The sequence below is a fragment of the Panthera leo genome, chromosome C2 (genome assembly GCF_018350215.1).
Source record: "Panthera leo isolate Ple1 chromosome C2, P.leo_Ple1_pat1.1, whole genome shotgun sequence".
Lineage (NCBI taxonomy): Eukaryota > Metazoa > Chordata > Mammalia > Carnivora > Felidae > Panthera > Panthera leo.
In genome coordinates, this window is record NC_056687.1 from 73,091,684 (window position 1) to 73,115,912 (window position 24,229).

At 51.4% G+C, this 24,229-nt stretch overlaps 1 protein-coding gene across 1 annotated transcript in view; it reads left to right on the plus strand.

The window, feature by feature from the left end:
• Positions 1-1,161: 1,161 nt before the first annotated feature.
• The window catches only part of XXYLT1 (xyloside xylosyltransferase 1), a 170,381-nt gene continuing 147,313 nt past the window's right edge, over positions 1,162-24,229 (plus strand). The window contains exon 1 of the mRNA XM_042955066.1: positions 1,162-2,353. Coding sequence (XP_042811000.1) covers positions 1,514-2,353 — 840 coding nt within the window. The 5' untranslated portion in view covers positions 1,162-1,513. The remainder of the gene's footprint in view (positions 2,354-24,229) is intronic.

Below are 24,229 nucleotides of genomic sequence, written 5' to 3' on the forward strand. Positions count from 1 at the left end.
TAATGAACAACAATTACGACAATAATATAGCTGTAGCACACTGCTGTGGGGGTTCTGTGGAGCATATACTAAAGTCTTAATGGAGATTTATGGTTTGGTATTTGTAATTACCTTAGTAAAGCTATGGTTACTGGATTGTATTTTGGCACTTGGATATTTAGACTTCTTGTAGAGTTTGGTGTTTCTAGCATAGTTTATATTGTTTGCTAATTGTCAGGCACAGTTTTAACTACTTCTTGTGTATTTTCTCTCATAACCCTAGGCGGCGTAGGTGCTCATAATAGCCCTGTTTTACGTATGGGTGTAACTGCAGCTCAGATTAAGTAATTTGCCTGACGTCTAATAATTTGCATTGCTAGAGCTGGACTTCCAGCTTTCTTAACTTGGAGAGCTTGCTCTTGTAACCACAGTGTCTGCTAAAAGCTGTGGTAAAATACAATTCAGAGCTCGAATTATTGCTGTTTCAGTGCTAATCTTGGCTGAAAACCTGGGCATGAGAAGCAGTTAAGACTTGGGTTGAGATCCGATTCCATTGCTTACTAGCCAACTAGCTTTGGGTAATATACTTCTCTGAATCTCAATTTCCTCAGTTGTAAAGTGCAAATAATACCTCTTCTTAGGGTTGTGTAGATTAAATGAATTCAAGTAAGAGCCTATCATGCAAGTGAGTTAATTCAGGTATCAGGGCTCCGCTCAACACACAAGATGACTAGTATGTATTGAATTTGTTGCTAACCTTGCTTCAGAGCTCCAGTATTTTTTCAGAAAAGTGTTATCCCGATTGAAACGAACAAGAGTTAAAAATGAGATGAATTGTGGTTCTGGGTACCATGCTTTGACCAATAACGGCATGGCACAATAAACTGCTGAGTGAGAATTCACCAGTGCATGTGCATTCGCTTCCACGTCTATCAAGCATGCAGATCATTTGTACATGTTTAAATGCTATGGTATTATCGTCAGTCCTTAGAAGACTGAAGTTAATGAGTTTTTTATGGGGTAGTTGTCAGTGTCCAACTATCTAAGGTCAAAACCGCCACTCTGTGACCTTGGGCAAGTTACCTCAGTATGCCTCAGTTAAAATTTTGAAACACTACCTGGTACATCTTAAGGCTCTTTTCAAGTCAGTTAAAAAAAAAAAAAAAAAAAAAAAGACTTCATCTCTGGCGTTACTCGCCTGGGGCTCAGGAGTCTCTCCCGAAGTCGTGGGCAGCGGGGTCCCCCTGCTGGCCACATCCTTCACATAGCCTTCGTTCGGCCTCAGGTGCCGGTGCCCTGGGCAGGCCATTTCCACCCCAAGGAAATTCCTCATTTACCGTGAATGAGGAAGGAGCTGGCGAGTTTAAATTCCCTAGCCCCAGCCAGTCTCCCAGGTGTGAAGGGAGGGAGTCGGGGAGAGGGCTCAAAGCCTGCAAACATTCGGGGCAGAAAGGTATAGAGATAAAATTTTCTCCTCTCTCTGCGTCCAGTTTTGTGGTTTTGCTAACCGAAGGTCCTGCGTTGGGGCGCCTCTATGCCTTTCAAGGCTCAGCTTCGATATCTAGCGTCTGGGGCTAGATATTTAGGACGGCCAGTTTTAACAGACCTTACAGCCGGCTGGCTTTCTCCAAGTCTGAATACTTACCCGCCCGCTCGGTCCTTCCCAGCTCGAATCGCTCTAAATCTAGGACCCAGCGGCTGCCCGGCGGCCCTGACTCCGCCTCTCCGCGCATCAGCGCCCGAGGATTGGCTCCGGGCAGCGCGGCACCGCCCCCGTTATGGCCGCTGTCCGCCGCCTAGGCTACTAAGTGGCTGCCAGGGTGCTGGTCTCGGCTCTCCCTCCCCGGCTGCTCGGTCCGCCGGCCCGTGGCGCATGGGTCGGCGAGGCGGGCCCCCATGCGCTCGGGCCATGGCGCGCCTGGGCGCTGTGCGCTCCCACTACTGCGCGCTTCTGCTGGCCGCAGCGCTGGCCGTCTGTGCCTTCTACTACCTCGGCTCGGGCCGGGAGACCTTCTCCAGCGCCACCAAGAGGCTGAAGGAGGCCCGCGCCGGGGCCCCTGCCGCGCCCACGCCGCCCGCACCGGAGGTGGCGCGGGGCTCCGTGGCGCCGGCCCCGGGCGCCAAGGCCAAGAGCCTGGAGGGCGGCGTGGCCGGACCGGTGGACTATCACCTGCTGATGATGTTCACCAAGGCGGAACACAATGCCGCGCTGCAGGCCAAGGCCCGCGTCGCGCTCCGCTCCCTGCTGCGCCTCGCTAAGTTCGAGGCGCACGAGGTGCTTAACCTGCACTTCGTGAGCGAGGAGGCCAGCCGCGAGGTGGCCAAGGCCCTGCTTCGAGAGCTGCTGCCGCCCGCCGCCGGCTTCAAGTGCAAGGTGAGCGGGGCCGCGGCTGAGGGCTCCCGGTGGATGCCCACCACCGCCCCCTCCCCCCGCCATTCTTCTCGCTTTGCCCGAAATGGGTGTTTGCTGTACGCTGGGGGCGACGTCCGGGGGGCGTGTCCGGGAGTCCGATGCACTCGGCTGGTGCTGGAGTGGAGCCGTGGAGCCGCGGTGTCAACCGACTACCCCTGACCCGGTCTCCCCCCACTAAGTCCCTGTTCCCTCTAGAATTGGCTCGCCCCCCTCTCTGGTAGCCTTGCAGGATTCAGCACTGTCTTCACTGTCTGCACTTCTTTTCATTCTACTCAGTCTTTGACTTTTTAGGTTGGACCAGGTCATTTGAAGGCACCAGTAGTCATTCTGTGCAGAGTCTGCTGGACAGGTCTTAGGTCGCTTGAATTGCTGAAATCGCAGTGACATTCTCATAGCTCTTATGGTATTTCGGTCACAACTGTCTAAGCCCAAACCCAGTGTGAACTACCTCATCCCCTCTCTGTCTTCTTCCCTACTCTCGAGGGTCACAAACCCATTTAGAGAAGCCACCAGTTCCTCTCAGGGAGGAAGAGAAAGCCCTAAGAGGTACAGATATGTATGATCTGGGGAGAGCACAACAGAGCTGGCCACCTTGTCCCAGGCTGGACCAAACTGCCTCCGTGGCAGCTCCCATATCTCCCCATCATCTCCCTTGATCTCCTGGCTCTGCTTGTCAGAGATACGGTTCCTGACTTAGTGTTAATTACTTCAGTCAAATTGCTAGCCTCATTTTGACCTGATGGTTGCACAGAGGGGATCCAAATTCTGATTTTTGGGTAGGACTAGTAGGTGATCCTAAAGGATGAAGTCTGATGGTGGGAGAAGGAGCAGTGAAGCAAGAGTAATAATGTTCCATGTGTTTGTGCCCAGTGAGTGACAAGGGGAGCTGCTGCCAGGATCCTGTAGGGTTCCGGGGTCTTTGGTAGCTCTTCGTTACCTGCAGAATCAAGCCCCAGCTTCTAGGTGGGCTGTGTTGTGGGCCTAGCCCTCCTCTCCAACCTGGCTTCTTGTCCTCCTGTGTGCACCTTAGATCTTGACTGTGCTGAATGTGCCTTTACACAAGCTCTCTGCCCAGGATGTCCTTCCTTTCCTCCTGGACCCTTGGCCACTCTTTACTTAGCTTTCATCTCCCCTGGGAATGTCCCTAGACTTGGGGACAATCTGTGCCCAGCCCTCCACAGCTTTTTGTTCCTGCTTCCCCCCCATAGCATACAAGGTCTGTGTCCTGCCCAGAGCAAATGAGCCTGTCTGGAGCTCACCGTAATCAGGGAAGGGCACTTGGGCCATGGACTTTATGCTGTAGGAGGCCAAGATTTCAGGTCCTTGGGACCTACTGTCTGATCTGGGGTTTTTCACTCTGGGGCCCATCCCGGTTTACCTAATTGGGATCTCAGGGTGACACCTGGCAACTTGTCCCACGTGATCCCTAGGACTTTAATGCTTGAGAAACTCTGTGTTGGTTCAAGGGAGAAAGCCAAAAGCCTGTGATCAAAGGGCTGTTCTGGGCAGAGCTGGGATTTGACCGCGTCTCCAAACACCACCCTGAAGGCCAGCATTGTCATCTTTTCACTTTACGGAGTCAGAGGAAGCAGACTTCCAGATCTTTACCTGTCCCCTTATCTCGAGCTCCAGCCACAGCTTCTTGTGCACTCAGGGCTTTCCAGCTTCCAGGCCTTTGCTATGTTGTGCTGCGGTCTGTGCACAGAGGCGCGTTTGGGTGCACAGAGGTAGTTCACACTGTTTGGCCATCTTCAGATGTCATTCCCTCTTTGGAGCCTCCCGGGGAACCCCCATCTGCAAGGCACGTCTTCCTCGCATACCCTGGTGCTATGAATGTATCAGGTCTTATCTCCCATCCCCGTGCATGATGCCTGGTGCATACTCAGCGCCAGAAATATTGGCTTTAGGGCCAGGCTCCCATCGTGGTGTCTGCGTTTCATTCTCCCTCCCTCTGCTGTGCTCAGTTCTGACAGCCACAGGTCACCAAGGCCTGGAAGCAGCTGCGGATGACCTGAGGGAATTGATCCCACCTGTGTTGAGGCATCACAAATGAGGGTCGGGGGGCTTTGTAGCCGGATGGCTGTGGTCAGATAAGAGTTTATCAGTGTCAGCGTAAAATTGTTCCTGTTACTTTTGAGTTCACATTTTATGAGTCTGTTTTCTGTTTGTGATAAAAGGTGCTCTTTTTTTCTTTAAATGTATGGTCCTAAAAGGTTTGCTTCATTTTATTGGGCATCTTAGTTCTTCCTCAGGTTTGGAATATTCCTGAAAGGAATGCTTCTTCTGGCATCATTTCACATAGGCTTTTCCCTCTGCCTGGAGCACCCCTGCCCCCACCCCTACCCTGACCCCTATTCCCTAAATTCTGCTTTCAGGTCTCAGTGTAAATGTTATTTCCTTGGTAAACCTTCCTGAGCACCCATTACACACTCTCATAGCACCAAGTACTTGGTAACATTTATCATTGTTGTAATTATATAATTATTGAATGAATTATTTGTCTACCTTTCAAGACAAAGTAGACAAAGGGCACGGACACTGACTTAAGTGTTGTATCCCCAGCACTGAACATCATGCCTTACATATGGGAATGCAGTTTTTTTTTTTAATTTTTATTTATTTATTTATTTATAATTTTTTTTTTTTTAACGTTTATTTATTTTTGAGACAGAGACAGAGCATGAACAGGGGAGGAGCAGAGAGAGAGGGAGGCACAGAATCCGAAGCAGGCTCCAGGCTCCGAGCTGTCAGCACAGAGCCGACGCGGGGCTCGAACTCACGGACCTTGAGATCCTGACCTGAGCTGAAGTCGGACGCTCAACCGACCAAGCCACCCAGGCGCCCCTTTATTTATTGTCTTGAGAGCCAGAGAGAAAGAGTAAGCAGTGGAGGGGAAGAGAGAGGGAGGCAGAGGATCCAAAGCAGGCTCTGTGCTGACAAAGAGCCTGATGTGGGGCTCGAACTTGTGAACCATGAGATCATGACCGGACCCAAAGTCATATGCTTAACCGACTGAGCCACCCAGGCGCCCTGGAGTGCTCTTTAAAAAAAACATTTATATTAGAGAGAGAGAGAGAGTGAGTGTGCACATGCGTGTGTGCATGGGAGGAACAGAGAGTGAGGGAGACAGAGAATCCCAAGCAGGCCCCACACTGTCAGCACAGAGCCCAACTTGGGGCTCAATCTCACAAACTAGGATCATGACTGGAGCCGGAATCAATAATCAGACACCCAACCGATTGAGCTACCTAGGTGCCTCTGGGAGTGCATTTTATACTGAGAATTGTCCTTTTGGTATTAATTAAGAAGAAGGAAACTGTAGAAATTCTCACCCTGGCTGCATCAGGCCTGGGACCTTTAAGAGCATATAACGTAATGGGTGAGGAGACTTGCCCAAGGCCACTTGGGGGGTTACTGACCTGGCTAGGACTAGACCCATGTCCTGGGCCACTGTCTCTCCCTTTGTGCCATGTTTCCTCTTTAAGTAGCACTTTATCTTCTAGCAGGTAAGGTGATAAGGACAGTTCACTCCCAGGGAGAGTTGCCTTGAAGTATGTTAGAACATCTTGGGGACAGGAAGGCAGCTCCTTGCCTACCCAACTATCTGGAGATAGCCTCCACCCTCAGGGTGGGCTCTTGGACTCCACCACGTCTGTAAGATGCAGAGCAGAGCTACAGTGAGCCAGCATGGAAATGTTCTCACACCCGGAGGTCTCTTCTAAGGCCATTTTCAAGTGAAACAGAAATACCTTTTAGCTGAGATGCTTGCAGAAATAGATCACAGAACATTATTAGTGGCCTTATATTTTGGGTAATTAAATATTAGCTAAAAAACCATTCACTTAACCAGAAAAATCTTGTGTCGATGATTATTATTTTATTTTAGAGAGAGCACAAGTTGGGGAGAGGGGCAGGGGGAGAGAGAGAGAGAGAGAGAGAGAGAGAGAGAGAGAGAATTTTAAGCAGGCTTTACTCTCAGTGTGGAGCCTGATGCAGGGCTCAATTCCATGATCCTGGGATCATGACCTGAGCCAAAGTCAAGAGTCAGATGCTAAACTGACTGAGCCACCCAGCTGTCCCCTTGTTTCTATTATTACTGAAAGTCTTTCTAAATCTAGTTTGTCCCCTAACAGTATGGAAGTCTGTCATCTGTTCACATATTTATTTTTTTTTTTTTTTTTTTTTTTTTTTTTTCTGTTCACATATTTAATAAGCATCCAAACCCACTGTGTTCCAAGGTCAGGTTAGGAGCTGCTTCTGGCCTGTGTAACAGCTCCATGGACTGACTGCATCACAGTCAACCTGGGCATGCTTATTAAAAATTCAGGATCCTGGGGGCGCCTGGGTGGCTCCGTTGCTTAAGTGTCTTGACTCTTAATTTCTGCTCAGGTCATGATCTCACAGTTTGTGAGTTTGAGCCCTGCGTTGGGCATGGAGCATGCTTAGGACTCTCTCTCTTTCCCTCTCTCTCTCTCTGCCCCTCCCCACTCGTGGTCTCTCTTTCTTTCTCTCAAAATAAATAAGAAAAAGAAAGGTTCAGAAGCCTGGGCCCTGTCCCAGCCTGTGGGTCAGAATCTCCTGGGTGGGGCCTGGGAACCCGAGTTTGTATAGAGCTGCAGAGGCAGGCACGGGAGTCACTGCTGTAAGGGATGGAGGAGCAGCTGGGCCGTCCTGTCCATCTTTCTTACCCAGGTCAGGTATGTTCTCTACGACGCCTGGCACATAGGCATTCAGGAAACATTTGGCTGAACAGCTCTCTGTCATCCAGGCTGTCCTAGTTCTGCTGGCCTGGGAAAGACTGCTACATTCATCTTGTGAAAATGCTTTTATGGTATGACTTCCCCTCAGAACCTCCTGACTCCTGGCGAACTGTCATCTCAGGCTTCTCCAAATTCTAGACCTGCTGCAGCTGACTTTGGCTTCCTTCCCCAGCCTTTCCTCCCTAGGCTGGGGGAAAAGCTGTCCCTTCACATGGGGTTTTGCTCACTCTGCTTCTGAGCCATCTGTTGCCTCATTCTGTTTGTCAGGAGGAATCCTGCTCTTCTAAAACTTAGGTCAAGACTTACCTTTCTCATAAGCCTTCCTTGCCATATTGAGTTTCATAGAATATGCCAGAAACCCCAAACTGTTCCGGCTTCAGCAAGATTGAGCCTTATTTCTCATCCGAATGGAAGTTCAGAGCTAGCCATTCTTGGTGGCGTGGGGGCTTCGTGAAATCATCAGTGTCCTAGGCTCCTTGCAGCTCCCTGTTTCACTGTCACTGGGGAGTGGCCCTTGTCCTTTTGGGCCAGGATGGCTGCTACCGCTTTAGCCATCACATCTGTATTGTGGTAGCAGGATGGAGGGAGAATCAAAGAGGGCTCAGTTAAAAATAGGGGTCCAGTTAATAGGAAGGGGAGGAGAGCAGGTTTCAGGGTAGACAACCAGCCATCCCTGTCCCCTCAGGAGCCCACCTGGGGCATCACCAAGCACGTGTTATCCATGGGACCCTGGGTTCACAGCTATGGGGACACAGACATGGGTCAGGCACAGCCCCTGCCATCCAGGAACCCACATCGCTTAGTGTCACATTTATATACAGCTTATCTTGCTGTAAAACTCAGCAGGCCGGACAGGAGATGGTCCTGAGGGAGTGAGCTCTGAGTTCCAGCCCCAGCTGGCCAGTTACTAGCTGGGTGACGGTGGGTAATCCCCCGAAGCTTCCTCTGTAAGTGAGGCTCACACACCCACCTCCCATGTAGCAGTGAGGATGAGATGCTGCCATTCTGTAGAGCACTTAGCCCAGTACTGCTTTGTCTCTTGCTACGGGGGCAGTCTCCTAGCACGGTCCCACTCTGCTGACTTCTGGGGAGATCACCACGGTGAGCAGGCCCCAGAGCTCCTGGGGACCTCAGCACCGACAGGACCCATGGTCATCCGCTCCTTTCTCTGTGGGGTGGCCAGCTCCCTGCAGAGGCCTGGCAGGGCTCACCAGTATTGCTCACAGTACTGCTGCTTTGTGGTGTTTCTCCTGTTCTGTCACTGTGTCATCCCTCAGATGGTAGCCGCCCAGGAAGGCCTTCCCAAAACCCCTTTTCTAACGCAGCCTCACCTGAGCCCTCATTATCTTTCCCCTCACCTGCCTGGTAGCACATCCTCATTTGTTCATTCACTCAACAGATGTTGAGCGCTTATCCTGTGCCTGTGACCAGTGGGAATGGAACAGAGTTTCTGCCCTGGTGGAGCTTACATTCTGGGGTTGTGGGGAGCTGTGGGAGAGAGACTTGAAACAAAAAATCAAGTATATATAGAGCCAGTCAGTGAGAAGTTTAGAGAAGGTAAAGGGCATGGGGAGTGTACGTGTTGGGGGTGGGCAGATGGCTGTTTGGTATAGGTGGTCAGGAAGGGCCCCGCCAATGAGGTGATGTTTGAGCAGGGACTGAGGGAAGTGAGCATGTGGACCTTTGGACATCTAGAAGGGAGAACTCTAGGCAGGGAAGACTGCACGTGGGAGTGTGCTCCTCATGTTTGAGAAAATAACAATCCTCACTTATTCGCAGGCTACCTCTCCCTACTAGAATATAATCTCCAGGAAGGCAGGGACAGCACTTACCTTCTTCATTGACGGAGGTTGGCAGGAACCCGGTCAGTGCCACTCCTGCCTGCTTCTGGCCTAAGTTGGAGGTGATAGACTTGGACAGGCAGCCTGCTAACCTGCAACACAAGAATCAGACAAACTTCTGGAGGGACAGGCATCCCTGGACAGTCACTGGCCTCCCTGCGGGGATGGGCAGGCTCTCCGCAGGTAATTCCAGAAGAGGGGAGAGGAAGGGGCCAGGGCAGGCATGCCTTCCAAATTCACCCATCAGATCAGTTTCTTCTCTTGCCTGAAGGGAGGTGTTAGTGTTCACAGTGGAGAGCAAGAGGCCAGGAGCGCAGAAGACACGAAACAGTGGGAACAGAGGTGCTCCCTCTTCCCCCCGTCACCGTTATCTTCTTAGCACAGCTCCTGGCACATTCAAAGTGCTCAGTAAATATTCACAGTTGATGGACTGATGGCTGTGTTAGTTAAACCCAGGAAATCCTACCAGAGTTCTCCGTGATCTGCCCCTCTCCTGTAAACCCCGTCTTCCTCAGCATGAGGCTGGGTTGCTCAGTCCCCAGATGACAAGTTAGGAATAAGAAGCCACGTGCTTTCCGCACTTAAAGCACTTGTTGGATTCCAGGAGGAGCGAATGCTGAGGACTAGGGTGGCTGGACAGAGGCTCTTTGCACACATGGGGGCATTTCCAGGGTTTCTGCATGAGCAAAACTGAGTGGCTTTGAAAAGATGAGCACCTCAGCCCCTAACCGGGGCTGGAAAGAAGCGTTAAGACCTCCATGCTGGCTGTCTTACTTAGGAAGCTGTTGACAAACAGGTGACACTGAAATGCAGCTTCATCGGCCTGCCAGAGTAGTGGGCACCTTGCATTGGAATGAAACATGAATAAGTTAGACAGTCTGGGAAGGAGGTGATTGGAAAAAACACATCCTGAAATGAGAGGCTGTTTGGAAAGGTAGGATAAGGGGCACCTGGTGGCTCAGTCAGTTAAGTGTCCAATTCTTGATTTTGGCTCAGGTCATGACCTCACAGTTCATGAGTTGGAGCCCCCCGTTGGGCTCTGTGCTGACAGTGCAGAGCCTGCGTGGGATTCTGTCCCTGCCTCTCCCCTGCTCACGTGTGGGTGTGAGCACGAGCACTTTCTCTTTCTCTCAAAATAAACAAACAAACAAAAAAAGATTGGCTGACATTTTATACTATAGAATTTAGAGAACAGTGTTATCTACCAAACACACTTACTAGTGGAAGTCTTTTAAATTAGAATATGTTCATAAAATAACTAGTATTTTGTGTATCAATGCATGCTTCTCATGAAAAACTTCAGTCATTGATCTGTAAGGAATGTGGTATTATCGTATCCTATACAATAGACTCTGATAATTTCACAGATAATAACATTGATAATGTGTTAAAATTAGAAGGCAAAACCCATAACATAGGTCAGGGATCATCCTCTAGATGAATCACACTGATATATGGGTTATTGGTAAATGCTCTGAAGGCCTCAGTGTGCAAATGGAACGTTCAGGCTTTGGACATCAGTAATTCCTCACTGTGTTCTGTTTTCTGTTCCCATAGATCATTTTTCAAAAGACAGATAACCACATTTTTTTTTTTTTTGCAATTAAATGGAGATAGAATTTACATGCCATAAACCTCACCCCTTTAAAATAGTTCAGTGGTTTTTAATATTCATAAGATTGTTCAGCCATGACCACTAATTCCAGAACATTTTCATCACCCCCAAAAGAAGCCCTGTACCAATTAACAGTCACTCCCCGTTCCCCTTTTTATCTCGCACTGGCAAGCATGAAACCGCTTTCTAGTTCTATAAATTTGCCTGTTCTGAACATTTCATAATAATGGACTCATTCGGTGTGTGACCTTCTGTATCTGGCTTCTTTCACTTAGCACGTATCAGTACGCCATTCTTTTTTATGGTTGAATAATATTCCATTGTATGGACAGGCCACATTTATCCGTTCATTAATTGAGGGACATTTGGGTGGTTTCCACTTTTTGGCTATTGTGAATAATTCTGCTGTGAACATTTGTTTGTGAGTTTTTATGTGTATGCATGAGTATATACTCAGGCATGGAATGCCTAGGTCATATGTTAGCCTTTGAGGAAATGCTAGACTGTTTTCCAAAGCAGCTACACCATTCTTCATTCCTACCAGCAGGGTATGAGGGTTCCAGTTTCTCCACATCCTCACCAGCACTTGCTGTCTTTTTTTGGTTAATATTTATTTATTTTGAGAGTAGCGTGGGGGTGCATGAGTTGGGAGGGGCAGAGAGAGAGGAGAGAATCCCAAGCAGGCTTCACATTCACAGTGTGGAGCCTGACATGGGGCTCGATCTCACGAATGGGGAGATCATGACCTGAGCCAAAATCAAGAGTCAGAACTCAACCAAATGAGCTACCCAGGCGCCCCTTGTCTGTCTTTCTGATCATAGCCATTCTCAATGTTGTTAAGTAGCATCCCGTTTTGGTTTTGATTTGCATTTTCCTAATGACTAATGGTGAGATGATTATATATTGATAAGGACAACTGTGTAAATGTATTTGGTATTTTTCCTATGTGTTTACCAAAATGCATTTTACAAGAAAGACCAGGTGTCTTGACTCTCCCCTCCCCACCTGGAAAGATGTTACAGCATCTCTGGAAACGCTTATATTCTGAAGCATACAGTTTAGAAATTTCCAATGTGTATAGTAACGTTGTCCCTAAAATCAATGAGGTGGTGTTACTCGGATGAAGACTTGATTAGGAGAATAATTGTAACATTTGTTCAGTGCTTTAGCGTATATAAAAATGCTTTTACAAACGTCTCACTTGAGCCTTACTGTGACAGGGGAGGAGCCCCCGAGGCTGATAGGTCAGCTGACTTACCTGAGGTCTCAAACAAAGTCTTGGGGCTGGACTGTGTGACATGCTTTAGGGAGGGGTTGATGCCCACAAGAGTGGGAGCCAGTGAGGGCTGGGCCATAGCCCACCTCGAAATCTGTATCGTCCCCCTGCCTGGAGGCCCCAATTACATCAAACTGAACAAAGACCGAGCTGGTAACTCTCCCTTGCCTTCCCAGAACACTGCAGAACCACCAAGTTTTGGAACTGGAAGGAAACTCCGAACCTCTGGGTACAGTGCCCTCCCAGTGAGCTGGCAGACCTGGGGTGGAGCAGGCAATGACTTATTCAGTGCCACACAGAGCTGGGGTTAGAATCAGCCCTGGCCCTTCCGTCTTCTGTTTGGGCATCAGTGTAATCAGCAGCCTCTGCTCCCTTTTGGGAGAGCGGGTTGAGAGCCAGCTCACCCTAACCCCCACCCCCGGCAGAGCTTGCCAGGTGCTGGACCTGTCTGTGTTCACCCATTCCAAATAGGCCTCACTGCACTGTGTCCCCACGGATCTTTCTGGCTGGGAAGGGGAGGCCAGAGTCCTGCTGGTTGTTGGGGGCTAGCTTTCCAGCAGCCTTGTACCTGAGAGGGACTGAGGGGTCAGTCCTAGGGGAGCTGTATCCCTGGAGTGAACCCATGTGGTGTGTCCATTGCTTGGGGGTATGTGCTGGAGGGAGCTCCGGCGCTAGAATAAGTGCGTAGGTCTCCAGGCCAGGAGGTCAGGAGGCTAGAGTAGCTACAGGAGTGCAGCCCACACTGGGCCCCCAGCCACCCCTGCCTGTCCTGGCCCTGTTCTTGAGACGCAGTAAGGGGGCAGCTGCTCGCCTGCCCAGCAGGGTCCCCTCCCAGGCCCGAGGAGCCGCGTGTGGCTCTCCGCGTGGCCACTGGAGGGCGCCCCTGCCTCGTGTTTGCTTGACTGGGCCCGGTGCCGCGCCGGAGCCGCCCGCCCGCACTGCACTGCTCTCCCACCACGGAAGCCTGGGGCGCACGCAGAGCTGTTTTTGTTCTTTCTCCACAAGCGTCTCGCCCTCTCCCCCCAGGTTTTGGAAAGGAAGATTGAAATGAAAGGGAGTCTGCCCGGCGATCGTGGGCAGTCATTTCCTTCCTGTGCCCGGTGTAAACCAGCTTTGATGAGGCCGTTTGAAAAAGGTAGATGAAACAGAAGCTGGATGGTTGCGTCCGGATGGAGAAGACATCAGTGCTTCCTGGCGTCGCAGTCCGAGGGACCCGTGTGGATGGGGGCGGTGGTGGCTGGGTGTCTGCGCATCACGAGCCTCCTCCGGCCTGCCCTTGTCCCCGCCAAGTGACCCTCAGCTGGGCCCTGCCTACAGCCTCTCAGCTTCCCAGGGTGCATCCACCCAGGATCCACATCACACCTAGCATGGATGGGCCCTCTGGGAGAAGGGGGGGGCGGCCTGCCCCCTGGGGGAAAGAGCAGTCCCTCTTCCCCACCTGGAGCTCCTGAGAGATCCTTGTGCTCTGTCTGTGCCCCAGGTATCCTGCTTGGCCCTCGGTGGAAAGTTGGGGGAGTGGTGGGAGCCTCCAGTCTTGCCACGCAGACTTGGTGGGGTGAGGGGCATGATCCTCCTGGTGGGGCGGTCACTGTGTCCCTATTGCTTGACTGTGTGGAGCAGGGCTTTTCACTGGAGGCAGCGCTGTGTACCCATCCCTGTTCTAGGTGCTTGTTCTGAGCAGTGGAGCCAGGCCCCGTCAGCTGGCACAAAGCCTGCTGTTAACATAATGTGCTTTAAATTGAAGCCATTTATTTTATTTATTGGGGTGATTACTGTTAAGCAGCCTCATGAAGTGATCCTCCTGCTGGTGGGACAGAGGCTGGAGGGAGCCTGGAGGCTGGCCTCTGTTGCCCTGCGCTGGTCTGGCCAGCCTGGGAGTACACTTTCCGCCTCTGGCTTCCTCTTCCTCTCCTCACTGGAGCTCATCACCACTTCTGCCACCAGCAGAGTCTGTACTGTGCCAGCCAGGGCAGGAGCACATGGCTTGGAGCCCAAGACCTGTGTTCCAACGGAGTCTGTGACATTTGGGAACAGCAGGGCCCCAGATATAATCCCCTGACCTCTTTCCCCTCAGACATGATCTTACAGGTGGCTGTGAGATAAAATGAGGCAGCTGGAGGCCTGGCCTGCAGCAGGTGGCTGGGTAATAAATGGTGACTGCTACTAATGGTTCCTAAGTAGTGTGTTGGGAGGAGGGACTCTTCCCTCATCACTTTAGAAGGCACAATGCTTACTGATTCAGTCGGAGGGCAGTGGAACTGGCTTGCAAAACCGCATTCTGCCCATGTTTATTTCATGATGTCTTAGTCTGTTGGGGCTGCTGTAGCAAAATATTACAGATTGGGTGGCTTAAAAACAAAGGAGATATTTATTTCTCACAGTTTTGGAGGCTGGAAGTCCAAGACCAGGGTACCAGCAAGGTGCCAGCAAAGTCCTTCTTCTGGGTTGTAGACTGCCAGCTTCTTGCTGTGCCCTCACATGGGGTTTGTTTTATAAGAGCACTAATCCCATTCGTGAGGGCTCCGCCCCCATGACCTAAGCAACTCCCCCAAGGCCCCACCTTCAAACACCATCACACTGGGATTTAGGATTTCAACATAGGAATTTGGGGCAGGGGCATAAACATTCAGACTATAGCACAGGGTGTCCTCATGTTCTTTTGAGTCTTCTTCAGTTTCCCAGACTACAGTGTTCTCTTCTTCTTCTCTGATCCTCCCCTCCAACCCCCAACTGCTCTTAACAATGCACTGTGTATGCTCCACTGAAAACACTGGATACTTGCCTCATTTGGTGTTCAGTTGTGCCCTTGCTTTCTCTTTTCTGCTGGGAGGATGAGGCCCCAGTCTTCATCTTTCCCTTCCCCAGCGTGCCTAGCACATGCCTGGCTCTGGGCAGAGGCTCAGCAAATGCCAGCTTGATTTGGCCTGTGTTCTGGAGTGGGTGCTGTTGTTTCCTGTTATGATGATGAAGCTGGAGCCTGCCCTTTATAGTCTTTGTGTAGGCAACATGGATGATCCTCCTGTGTCTTTTGAGGGATGGAGTCTTCTCTGTGAATGTTCCTTTCTAGAAGTTTCTAGAAGGTTCCATCTCAAACTTGTTTATAGTAAACTATAAACAAGCATTATTCAGATTTGTTTATCTCTTTTTAATGGTGTTTGATTTGTTTTCATGGTCTGATTGCACACAGTAATTGTTCATAAAGTTTTTGAGAATTCTGTCAAATAATAAGTATAAGTGGTTTATTTTATTTTATTTTTTTTTAATTTTTTTTTTAATGTTTATTTATTTTTGAGACAGAGACAGAGCATGAATGGGGGAGGGGCAGAGAGAGAGGGAGACACAGAATCGGAAGCAGGCTCCAGGCTCTGGGCCATCAGCCCAGAGCCCGACGTGGGGCTCGAACTCACGGACCGTGAGATCGTGACCTGAGCTGAAGTCGGATGCTTAACCGACTGAGCCACCCAGGCGCCCCTAAATGGTTTTGAAAAGCCAGGCTACTGGAGAGACCTACCTATCCCCAGAACTTGCTCATATCCCTCGTTCCCACCCATCCCTCCTAGCAGGGTCTTGGGCCTTACCGTTTGTGGCTCATACTCCATTGAGTGTTGTGCAGGGCCCTTGCTCTTGCCAGATCATCATGGTAGTCTGGGATGTAGTTCTGTGAAACCTGCCCAGATGGCCAGGCTCTTTGAGTCCTGGTCGGTGTGGGAATCTGAGGGGCTTTGTAGGCTTTGGCAGATGGACAAGTGGATTAGTCATTGTTTGAAAAACCTGTGCAGGATTAGGCGTAGTGCAAGCTTTGCTCAGGGTGCCCCAGACCACCTGATGTCTGGGGGGCAGGAAGACACAGGGCAGGGGACTCCTGGTGTGCCTGAGACTGGCCTTGTGAGGATATAGGGTCTGTCTGTGGCAGTCAGGGAGCTTTGGGGATGGGCATGCATAGTAAGTTCCCCATCTTACAGAGGGGGAAACTGAGGCAGCTGGGGCAATAGACTGGCCTTGTCTCTTGTACCTGGCAGGAGAGTCATGACCAGAAGGAGAAGGGCCATCTGGCTGAGTGAGTGCTTGGCTTTCTGGCTGGTTGGCGGTGGTCAGACATAGAGTGGGCAATCAGGACTCCAGAACAGTCAGAAGGAGCCACAGAGCCTGGCCTGGCCTTCTCTGACAGTGCTCTACCTTACTCAGTTGTCCAGAGTTTTGGTCCACCCTGAGCCGTTCATGCCCCTGAGACTCTGCTCAGTCACTTCCTCTCCTGGAACGCCCACCCCTCCCTTCTTTATCTGCTTAGCTTTTTACTCTTCAAGATTAAGCTCTGGTGGATTCCAGCCATGTGGGAAGCCAGTCCTGACCATCTCTATGTTGGCCCTTCTCCTCTGAGCTCCCACTCTGCTGAAATCGGCCCCTCTGCAAGCTCCTGGAAGCCAGGGCTGTGTCTTCCTTCATTCTGTGTTTCCAGGATGTAGTATATAGCCCAGGGCTCAGGGTAGAGTGAGGCTGCACAAGTTTGGTGAACTGGAGGAGGTAATTTGCCGGCATACTTGTGCACCGAAGTACAAATGCAGGCTGTGAGGCTGCCTCCTGGGGCCTCTGGGAAGTGAGGAGTGGGCTGCTGGGCGTCCGTGTTCCTCTCCAACATTCTGTCAGCATGTGTCTGGCCAACATTTGGAGTCCTTGGCCATCTATGGAAGCCTCTTGATTTAAAGAAGCCTTCCTTGTGCCTTTTGTTATAAGTTCTCCAGACAGGAAGTTGTCCAACCTGAGACCAGCTGGGAAGAGCCAGGTGTGTGTTGGAGATTCTTTTTGGGTTTCAGAACTATCTCCCTTGTATTACTAAGAAGAGATACTGATGCTGGTCTAGGGGAGGTGGAAGGGGCTTGGCTTGTGTTTCTGTCCTGGGGTTTTACTTACCTCTTGCACCTTATGCAGGTAGAGAGGGTAGGGCTGCTGTGGCCTCTTGATCTGCCCAGAGCCCCCAGCTGGTAGGTGGTACCTGGGGCCGACACTTTGAGCTGAGGTGTGGTGGGCAGAGTCCTGCCCAGGTATCATGTTCCTGGGTTCTAGTGCTCTCTCTGACCCTGGATGCCATTGACAAGGCCTTTCAGTGTCTCTGAGCCTCAGTGTCTCATCTGTAAGATGGGGAGGGACGTTTCAGCCCTGAATAATATTCCATGGCTCTCTTACTGGCATGTGGAAACTGGGTGCTAGAAATTATAAAGGAACAAGGTCCTTCCTAGACCTTTCCTGAGTGCGAGGGTAAGAGATCGGGGGTGGGTCTTAAAGCCACGGTTCACCTCTTTCTGGTGTAGTTCATGGAATGGCTCTGACCAGGTCCTCCTTGCTGACTCTTCCCTCCCTCTCTGGGAGACACTGATTCATATCTCGGCCTTTACCCCTGGCTTGGAGTGTGGAGTCATGCAAGCTCTCTCAGACATTTACCATTGTCATTGTTGATAGCAGCCGTTGCCACCATTTAAGTGACAGGGGCCGCGCCAAATTCTCCCCTCCCTCTATTTAATCCTCAGAGTGATCAGACCTCTGAGGAGGGAGGTATTCTCCCCTAGGCAGAGGTTTCACAGATCCTGAGCCCGAAGAGGGTTTAGTAGCTTGCTCACAGCCATACAGCTAAAGGGGCTGAGCAGTCTTTCTGCCTCTTAAGCACTCTGCCTTAGTGCCTGTGATGTCTGTTTATTTTGGTGGGTCATTCTATCTCTGAAAGGGAGTGCTCCGTGAGGGCTGGGGATCCCAGGAGGCCTGGTGCCCCGTGCTTGCTGCCTGCTGGGGCCTCTTCCCCTTGTCAGTAGGTTCGGGGCCCGCTGGGTGGCTTGCGAAGGGCAGGGGAACCTCAGAGCCTGTGTGGGGCAGATCTCCTCCCTCCTCTAGGTTCTGCCCTGTAGAACCAGCTGGGAGCCTCTGTGAGCATGTAGGTCTCAGAGGACCATGATGCTTGGAACCCCACCTCCCTGGTTTGGCTGCAAGTAATAGGAGGTCAGCGCTGGAGAGAACTAGACAGGTTGTGTAGTCCTGTCCCTTCATGTAACCTATGAGGAAACTGGGGCCCAGAGCGGCCAAGCGACTTGCTCAGGGCCGGAACCCAGGTCTCCTGCCCCTGCCTTCCCTTTTTTGTGTTTCTGAAGCCAGTCCTGGATTGTGCTGGTCTCCGTATGCCTGTTTGTCTTCTGTTTTTGTTCGTAGCCTGACCGATTTTTCGGGCCTCGCCCACCCTGCCCTGCACACGTCTGTGTGTCGTTTACACAGACTGGCTTTGCTTCACACCCCACTGAGCAGCCGCTCCGCGGTGAAGCTGAGTGGGTCTCCTTGGGTGCAGGCCCCAGAGCTGGGGGGCTGGTGTAAGGAATCCCACTGTCATCTCCTGCGGGGTCTGCACCCCATCAACCCCAGTCCTGCTGTGTCTGTCATGAGGATCTCTGGGGGTCAGGGAGCAGGCTCTCCATTACGTAAGCTGATCCGCATGGCACACAGTAGGCGCTCAGGGTACTTCTTTTTCCGCTCTTTTGCTGCCCAGCTTGCCTTTAAGGTGCAGCTCAAGCACCCCACCTGCAGAGCCCATGCTCTCTGAAGGCCTCGTGTGCAGTGCTGGTGAAGCTGCCACATGGGAAGCCTCAAGGGTGCAGTGCGTGTCTGCTCCCCCTCCCAATACAGCCTGGGGGGGGGGGCGGGCATGTGTTTCTTGAATGAGTATGGTGCTGACTGTGGATGGGTCTGGGTCAGGATGCAGCTCCTCCCTCAAGGAGGCAGTGGGTAGCTGTTTGCCTTCTCTGAACTCCTTCCTTACCTGCACCTGCCTCAAAATGTTGTGGGGATGGAATTAAAGGATCTGTCTGTACCCAGCACATACTAGGTATCTTCTGTGGACCTTGGGCATGGCTGCCCTATTCCCCATGAATCCTGTCCAGGTCTGTGTCCTGACCTCCAGCAGCCAGACCCTGCCTGGGTCCACCCCCCGAATGCCATCTCATGAGCCTGCACTGCTGGTCTGCACCTGCTCTGCTCAGCCAGTGTCACAGGTCAGATCCCGCTGTAGGTGGCCACGCCCAAGTTGGCTGCATGGGTGCTCAGGTTTGTCTCCTAAAAGGGCAAGTTTTGCACAGAGATCCTCTGGCCCACATACTTTATTGTATTCTGTGTACATGCCAAGTAAGAGCAGGATGGTCCCTGAGCCCAGTGGGGTTACACCCTGCGGTCCCCAGTTTCCTCCCAGTGGAAAAAGAACAAGCTTTCTGCTCAAGAGAATGGCTCCTGGAGAGGAGACAGTGATTTGGAAATGCCCCAGGAGGGAAGTGGACCAGTGCCCTGTGATTGTTATTTTGGTGGGACTTTGGTCTTGGGTCTCTGGGAATGGAGTGCTGGAGAACTGGCAATCCTTGGTCAGCCACTGCTGACATCTGAGTCATAGCCAAAATCTCAGGTCCCTGATCACCCACTGGGGTCCAGCTGTGCCTGTGGAAAGGCGAGGGGCAATGGCTGGGCATGTGGGCTGCCCCCTGGCAGCGTGGTCACACAGTGCCCAGCCTCAGGGACACTGGTCACCCTGCGGTCTACCATGGACCTCCTGGTGTGAGCTGATGGCAGGCAGCACTGTGAGTTGTCTGAGGGCATCATTTCTAAGTGTGCCAGTTTAAAACTCAACTCAGCTAGTGACTCCCTTCATTAGTGAAGAGCAAACAGCTAAACAGTTAATTGAGGTTAGTGAGCAGTATTTGCGGAGGACATAAGATGTTTCTGGAGGTTGATTCCGTTTACTTCTTCAGACTCATGGAACAGCTTTTGCTTTGATCAGAAACGTGCACAACTGAAGTTATGAACTAATCTGGATCGCTCAGAAAGTTGTTAGACTGTGAGAACAAATACAATATGAAAACATTTCTCTTTACCTAAAGCAAAAGCTGTGTCTCAAGCAGCTGGCTCTGGGAGATGAAATACGATGACCCTGCTGCTTAACCTCTTGGTTTCCGGAGCTGTTGACTCCCGAGCCCTTTTCTGTGACATGTGTAGCATCTGGAATGGATTTATGGAAATCTTTGCGGGGCTTGCTATAGCCTGGAATTACGGAAGGGGATTCTTACCGCCCCACGAGAGCATTCCGTTCAAGGAATCTGCCTGGTTCCTGGGCTGTGGGTTGTGGGGGGAGAGAGTAAGCGGGTTAGGGGGAGAGAGTAGGCGGGTTGTGGGGAGAGAGTGGGTGGGTTGGCGGGGAGAGAGTAGGTGGGTCGGGGGAGAGAGTGGGTGGGTTGAGGGGGAGAGAGAAGGTGGGTTGGGGGGACAGAGTGGGTGAGTTGCGGGGGAGAGTGGGTGGGTTGGGGGGACAGAGTGGGTGGGTTGGGGGGGAGCGAGTAGGCGGGTTGGGGGGAGAGAGTGGGTGGGTTGGGGGGGAGAGAGTAGGTGGGTTGGGGGGTCAGAGTGGGTGGGTTGCAGGGAGAGAGGATGGGTTGGGGGGACAGAATGGGTGGGTTGGGGGGAGAGAGTAGGCGGGTTAGGGGGAGAGAGTGGGTGGGTTGGGGGGGCGGAGAGTGGGCAGGTGGGAGCAAGGAGCTGACCCCACTGAGAGCCCTTCATGACCTGCTTCTGTGAGAGTATAAAACTATGCCTCTAATTCTAATAAACCATCTTTATTCTTCCATGTCGCCTTTGAGTCTTGCCCACCCACAGGCATACTTTTGGTACAGCTGGGACATTTGGTTGTCTGCTCCGTTCACTTACTGTGGGACCCACACGTGATGGTGCAGCTCAAGAATGTTTTCCCATCTTTCTGTCTTATCTCGTATTTATTGTTTGTCTGGTTATAGTGCATTATTATATTTCTCTTGTAAACTGTTTTGGGAGTTTCTGATTTTTCACACTCTAAATATGCCACAGAGAACATCTCTGTGTGTGTGGTGTTTTCCTTCTTTTGAATCGTTCCCTGGAGCTCTTCCTTGACTCTCTGTAAGGAATACCTCATGGCCCAGAGTGGGTCCTGTGCCCACAAGTTCTATCTGAAAATCAGGACTCAGCAGTAATGTTCCTCAGTTGCCCACTCTGTTGGCTTTCTATCCTACAGAGTTTTTCAGCTAATTTACATTTTGCAACCCTGCTTTCTTTCCTCTTTGTATTCTGTCTTCTATTTTTTAGTATTTCATTTTTTCATACATTGAAAATTTATGACACATCAAAACAGAGAAAAATCCAGAAAAAATGTAACAGATTATGTTTATACTATATGGGTTAAATAGGTGTTAACATTTTGCTGTATTTGCTTCAGATTCTTTTTTATTAAGAAATAAAATATAGCTCTACCTTAAAGCCCACTCCTGTTTCTTCCCCATCCTACCCCTCCAGAGGTGTTCGTTAGCATACATGAGAAGGTGGTGAGCTTTGTGGAATTTGTGATTTTGTACTTTTACCACACATATATGTGTCCCCAAAAGTGTGTATGTGTATTTTTTATTGCTTTCTATATTTTAAACAGTTATAAACATACTCTCTATATATCCTTTTGATACTTCTCTTTTTCATTCAGTGTATGGTTTCGGGATTTATCCAAGTTGATATGCATGGGTCTTGTTCATGCACTTTGACTGCCGTGTAGGATTTCCTTATGGGCAGACCCGTTTCTCCATCTTCCTGCTAGAGGTGGCTGGCTTCTTCCCTTTTTGTCACCCCAGACCTCGCCGCAGTGAACGTCAGGTACGTGTCCGTGTGTACAGATGTGCTCGAGTTTCTCCAGGGCCCACGTGTGGACAGGCATCTCCTGGTCAGGAGTCCGCGCGTCTTTCCGAGTTCCGGTAAGCTCCTGCCCCGGGCGGGGCTCCCTGCCCGCTCCACGTTCTCCTGAGCATTTGGTGCGCAGACTCCTTTTCCTGGCGTGGGCCCTGCTGTCTTTGTGTCAGGAGGTAGAACCTTGAGGGCCACTTTCGGAATAGGATAGGAGGGACACTTTGAGGGCAAACCTGAGTGTTCCTTAGCACCACCCCGAGTGTTCTGGTCACGATGAGACTTGGACCAGTGTTCCCCAGCATCTCCAGAATCTCTGTGGCAGAGCGCAGAGAGGAGGGTGCCTCCGGCTAGAGGTGGAGTACCCTTTTCCTGAGTCTCACCTCCACTGCTGCAGTGCTGTCTGAGATGGCACAGGGCCTGGCGGTGGGGCAGTGACCTGCCGTGTAACCTGGGGAGAGCCTCTTTCCCCTCCCTGGGCTTCAGTTTCCCTGTCTGAAACGTGAGGGTTGCATCAGTGACCCGTGTGGCCTCTTGGCTCCACACACGTTGCCCTCCCACTTGTACTTTCGCGATTAGCAAAGTGGTCTCCACTTTCCTAGCCACGGGCCGCTAGGCCTGAGCCTCTGGCAGCTGAGTGGGGGGGAGGGTTCTGAGCGGAGGTTGGGGGCCTGCCGTTGCAGGGTGGCAGTGGCCTGGTGCTCCTTGGTGACCGGTCTTTTCCCTGTGCTGTGAATCCATCCCCTCAGTGAAGTGGTCTGTTATCTCATACAGTTTGAGGGAAGATCCTTGGATCCCAGGGGCTTAGGGCCAAAGCAGATTAATACCAACAGAGGGGAAGGCAAGGGCTGCTGCTGGTCCTTGGGGGACACTCAGGAAAGCCAGAGCAAAGGAACGCTGCTTTCATGGTGATGAGCATGTTTAAGTTCCATATAGCTGCAATGTGGCTGCTCTGTGAAACCTTCACTGAGCCATCCTTACTGCGAGTCCGATAGGTGCCAGCAGTGCCCCAGGACATTGAAACATGCTGGGTGTATCAATGAACAGAAGAGGCAGAACAAGTCAAATGTCCTGCCTTTGTGGAACTCACATTCTGGCAGGAAGAGGATTAAATGAGCTAGTAACATTTGTCTACATTGCTGCCTGGACAGAGGCTCAAAAAGGGCTGGGTTTCATTTCATCTGTTTCTTGTTCCATGATAAGCAAATGAGGAAATTGTGCTATGTTCTAGGAGGTGAGTAAGTTACACAGTACATTAGCAGGATGAGAGGCCTCAGGAGTGTGGGGCAGTCATAATTTCTAGTTGATAGGCAGGGACACCGTCACTGAGAAGGTGGCATTTGAGCAGAGGCCTGAAGAAGTGGAGCTGGTCACACAGCCATGAGGAAGAGTGTAGGCCAGGGTGGCAGGTCACCTGGTGTGGCAGTGGGGGAGCAGCTTGGGGGCCCTACGGGAGGAACACAGAAGGGCCGGTGAGGATGCTGGCTTTGACTGGTGATGGGAGGGGCTGTGGCTGGGTTTTCAGTGGAGAAGAGCCACTCTGGCCACTGTGTGGAGGACACAACGAAGGGGAGACACGTTACAAGGCTGGTGTCCTGGCCCAGAGGAGAGAGGACAGTGGCCTGAACAGGCACAAGCAGTGGGGTTGGGGGGAGTGCGGGATTCGGGACCCTCCAGGGAAAGGCTGCTTAGGGGCACGAGGGCCTCTACGCTAGACGTCATTCAGGCACGGCCTTGTGGCTTCCAGAAGGCTGGAAAGTCAGTGGGGCTCTGCCCCTGGTGAGGGAATACAAGAAGAAAGATGGAATGAGGGCAGTCCCCTGTGACTGGCAGGTTGCTCGCATTCTAGGAGCAAAAAGGCCTGGGCTCAGATCTGGGCCTCAGCCATCCAGCAGGTGGCCTTGGACAGGCGACGTCCCCTTTATGGAGGGCACGGTCACGGCAAGTGTGGGATGAGCTCCTATTTGTCCACGTTGCTGCTGACACACGTTTCGTCTCATTTCCTCGTGGTGCCACGATGTGCAGGTGCCAGCGCCTGGCTGGCGGGTTAGAGGAGTGTGGTGCCCTGACGTGCCTGGGGTGGGGGCGGGGCTCTTGGCTGGAGGTTGCAGGAGGGGTTGGTGGAGGGGCCCTGGAGGAGCCAGGAGATCCACTTCTGACGCCAGCCAGGCCGACCTTGGGGAAGGCAGGCGCTCAGGCTGTGAACGCCTCCGGGCTGTCGGTGCTGTGCTTGGCATTTTAAACACATCATCTCACCCACGAAAAGAGGTGATGCACACGGAGCAGTGTCTCCAGAGTCAGGTCATTGGAACGTTTCCTTCACGGTTTTTGCCCAAATCCCATAACTGCTTGCCGCGTTACCTACTTAATGTGTATTTTAAATCGGCTCCTCCTCTTTACATCTTTTTCCTTTTCCTCTCTTTAGGTGTTATCTGTGAAATCATAGTTCTGAAGTGTTTTCGCTAATTTTCTAGTATTTTACATACCAAAATCAGTCCATAAGTATTAAAGTGAGCAGTCTGCGTGCCCCTTAGAAGTATCTTTTGTACTCCCCTGCCCCCTTCCCTCCCACCCAAGGGGTTTGCCACATCTAGGGAAGCCCTGGGCAAGGGGTTTCATGAAACCTAGGAAAGG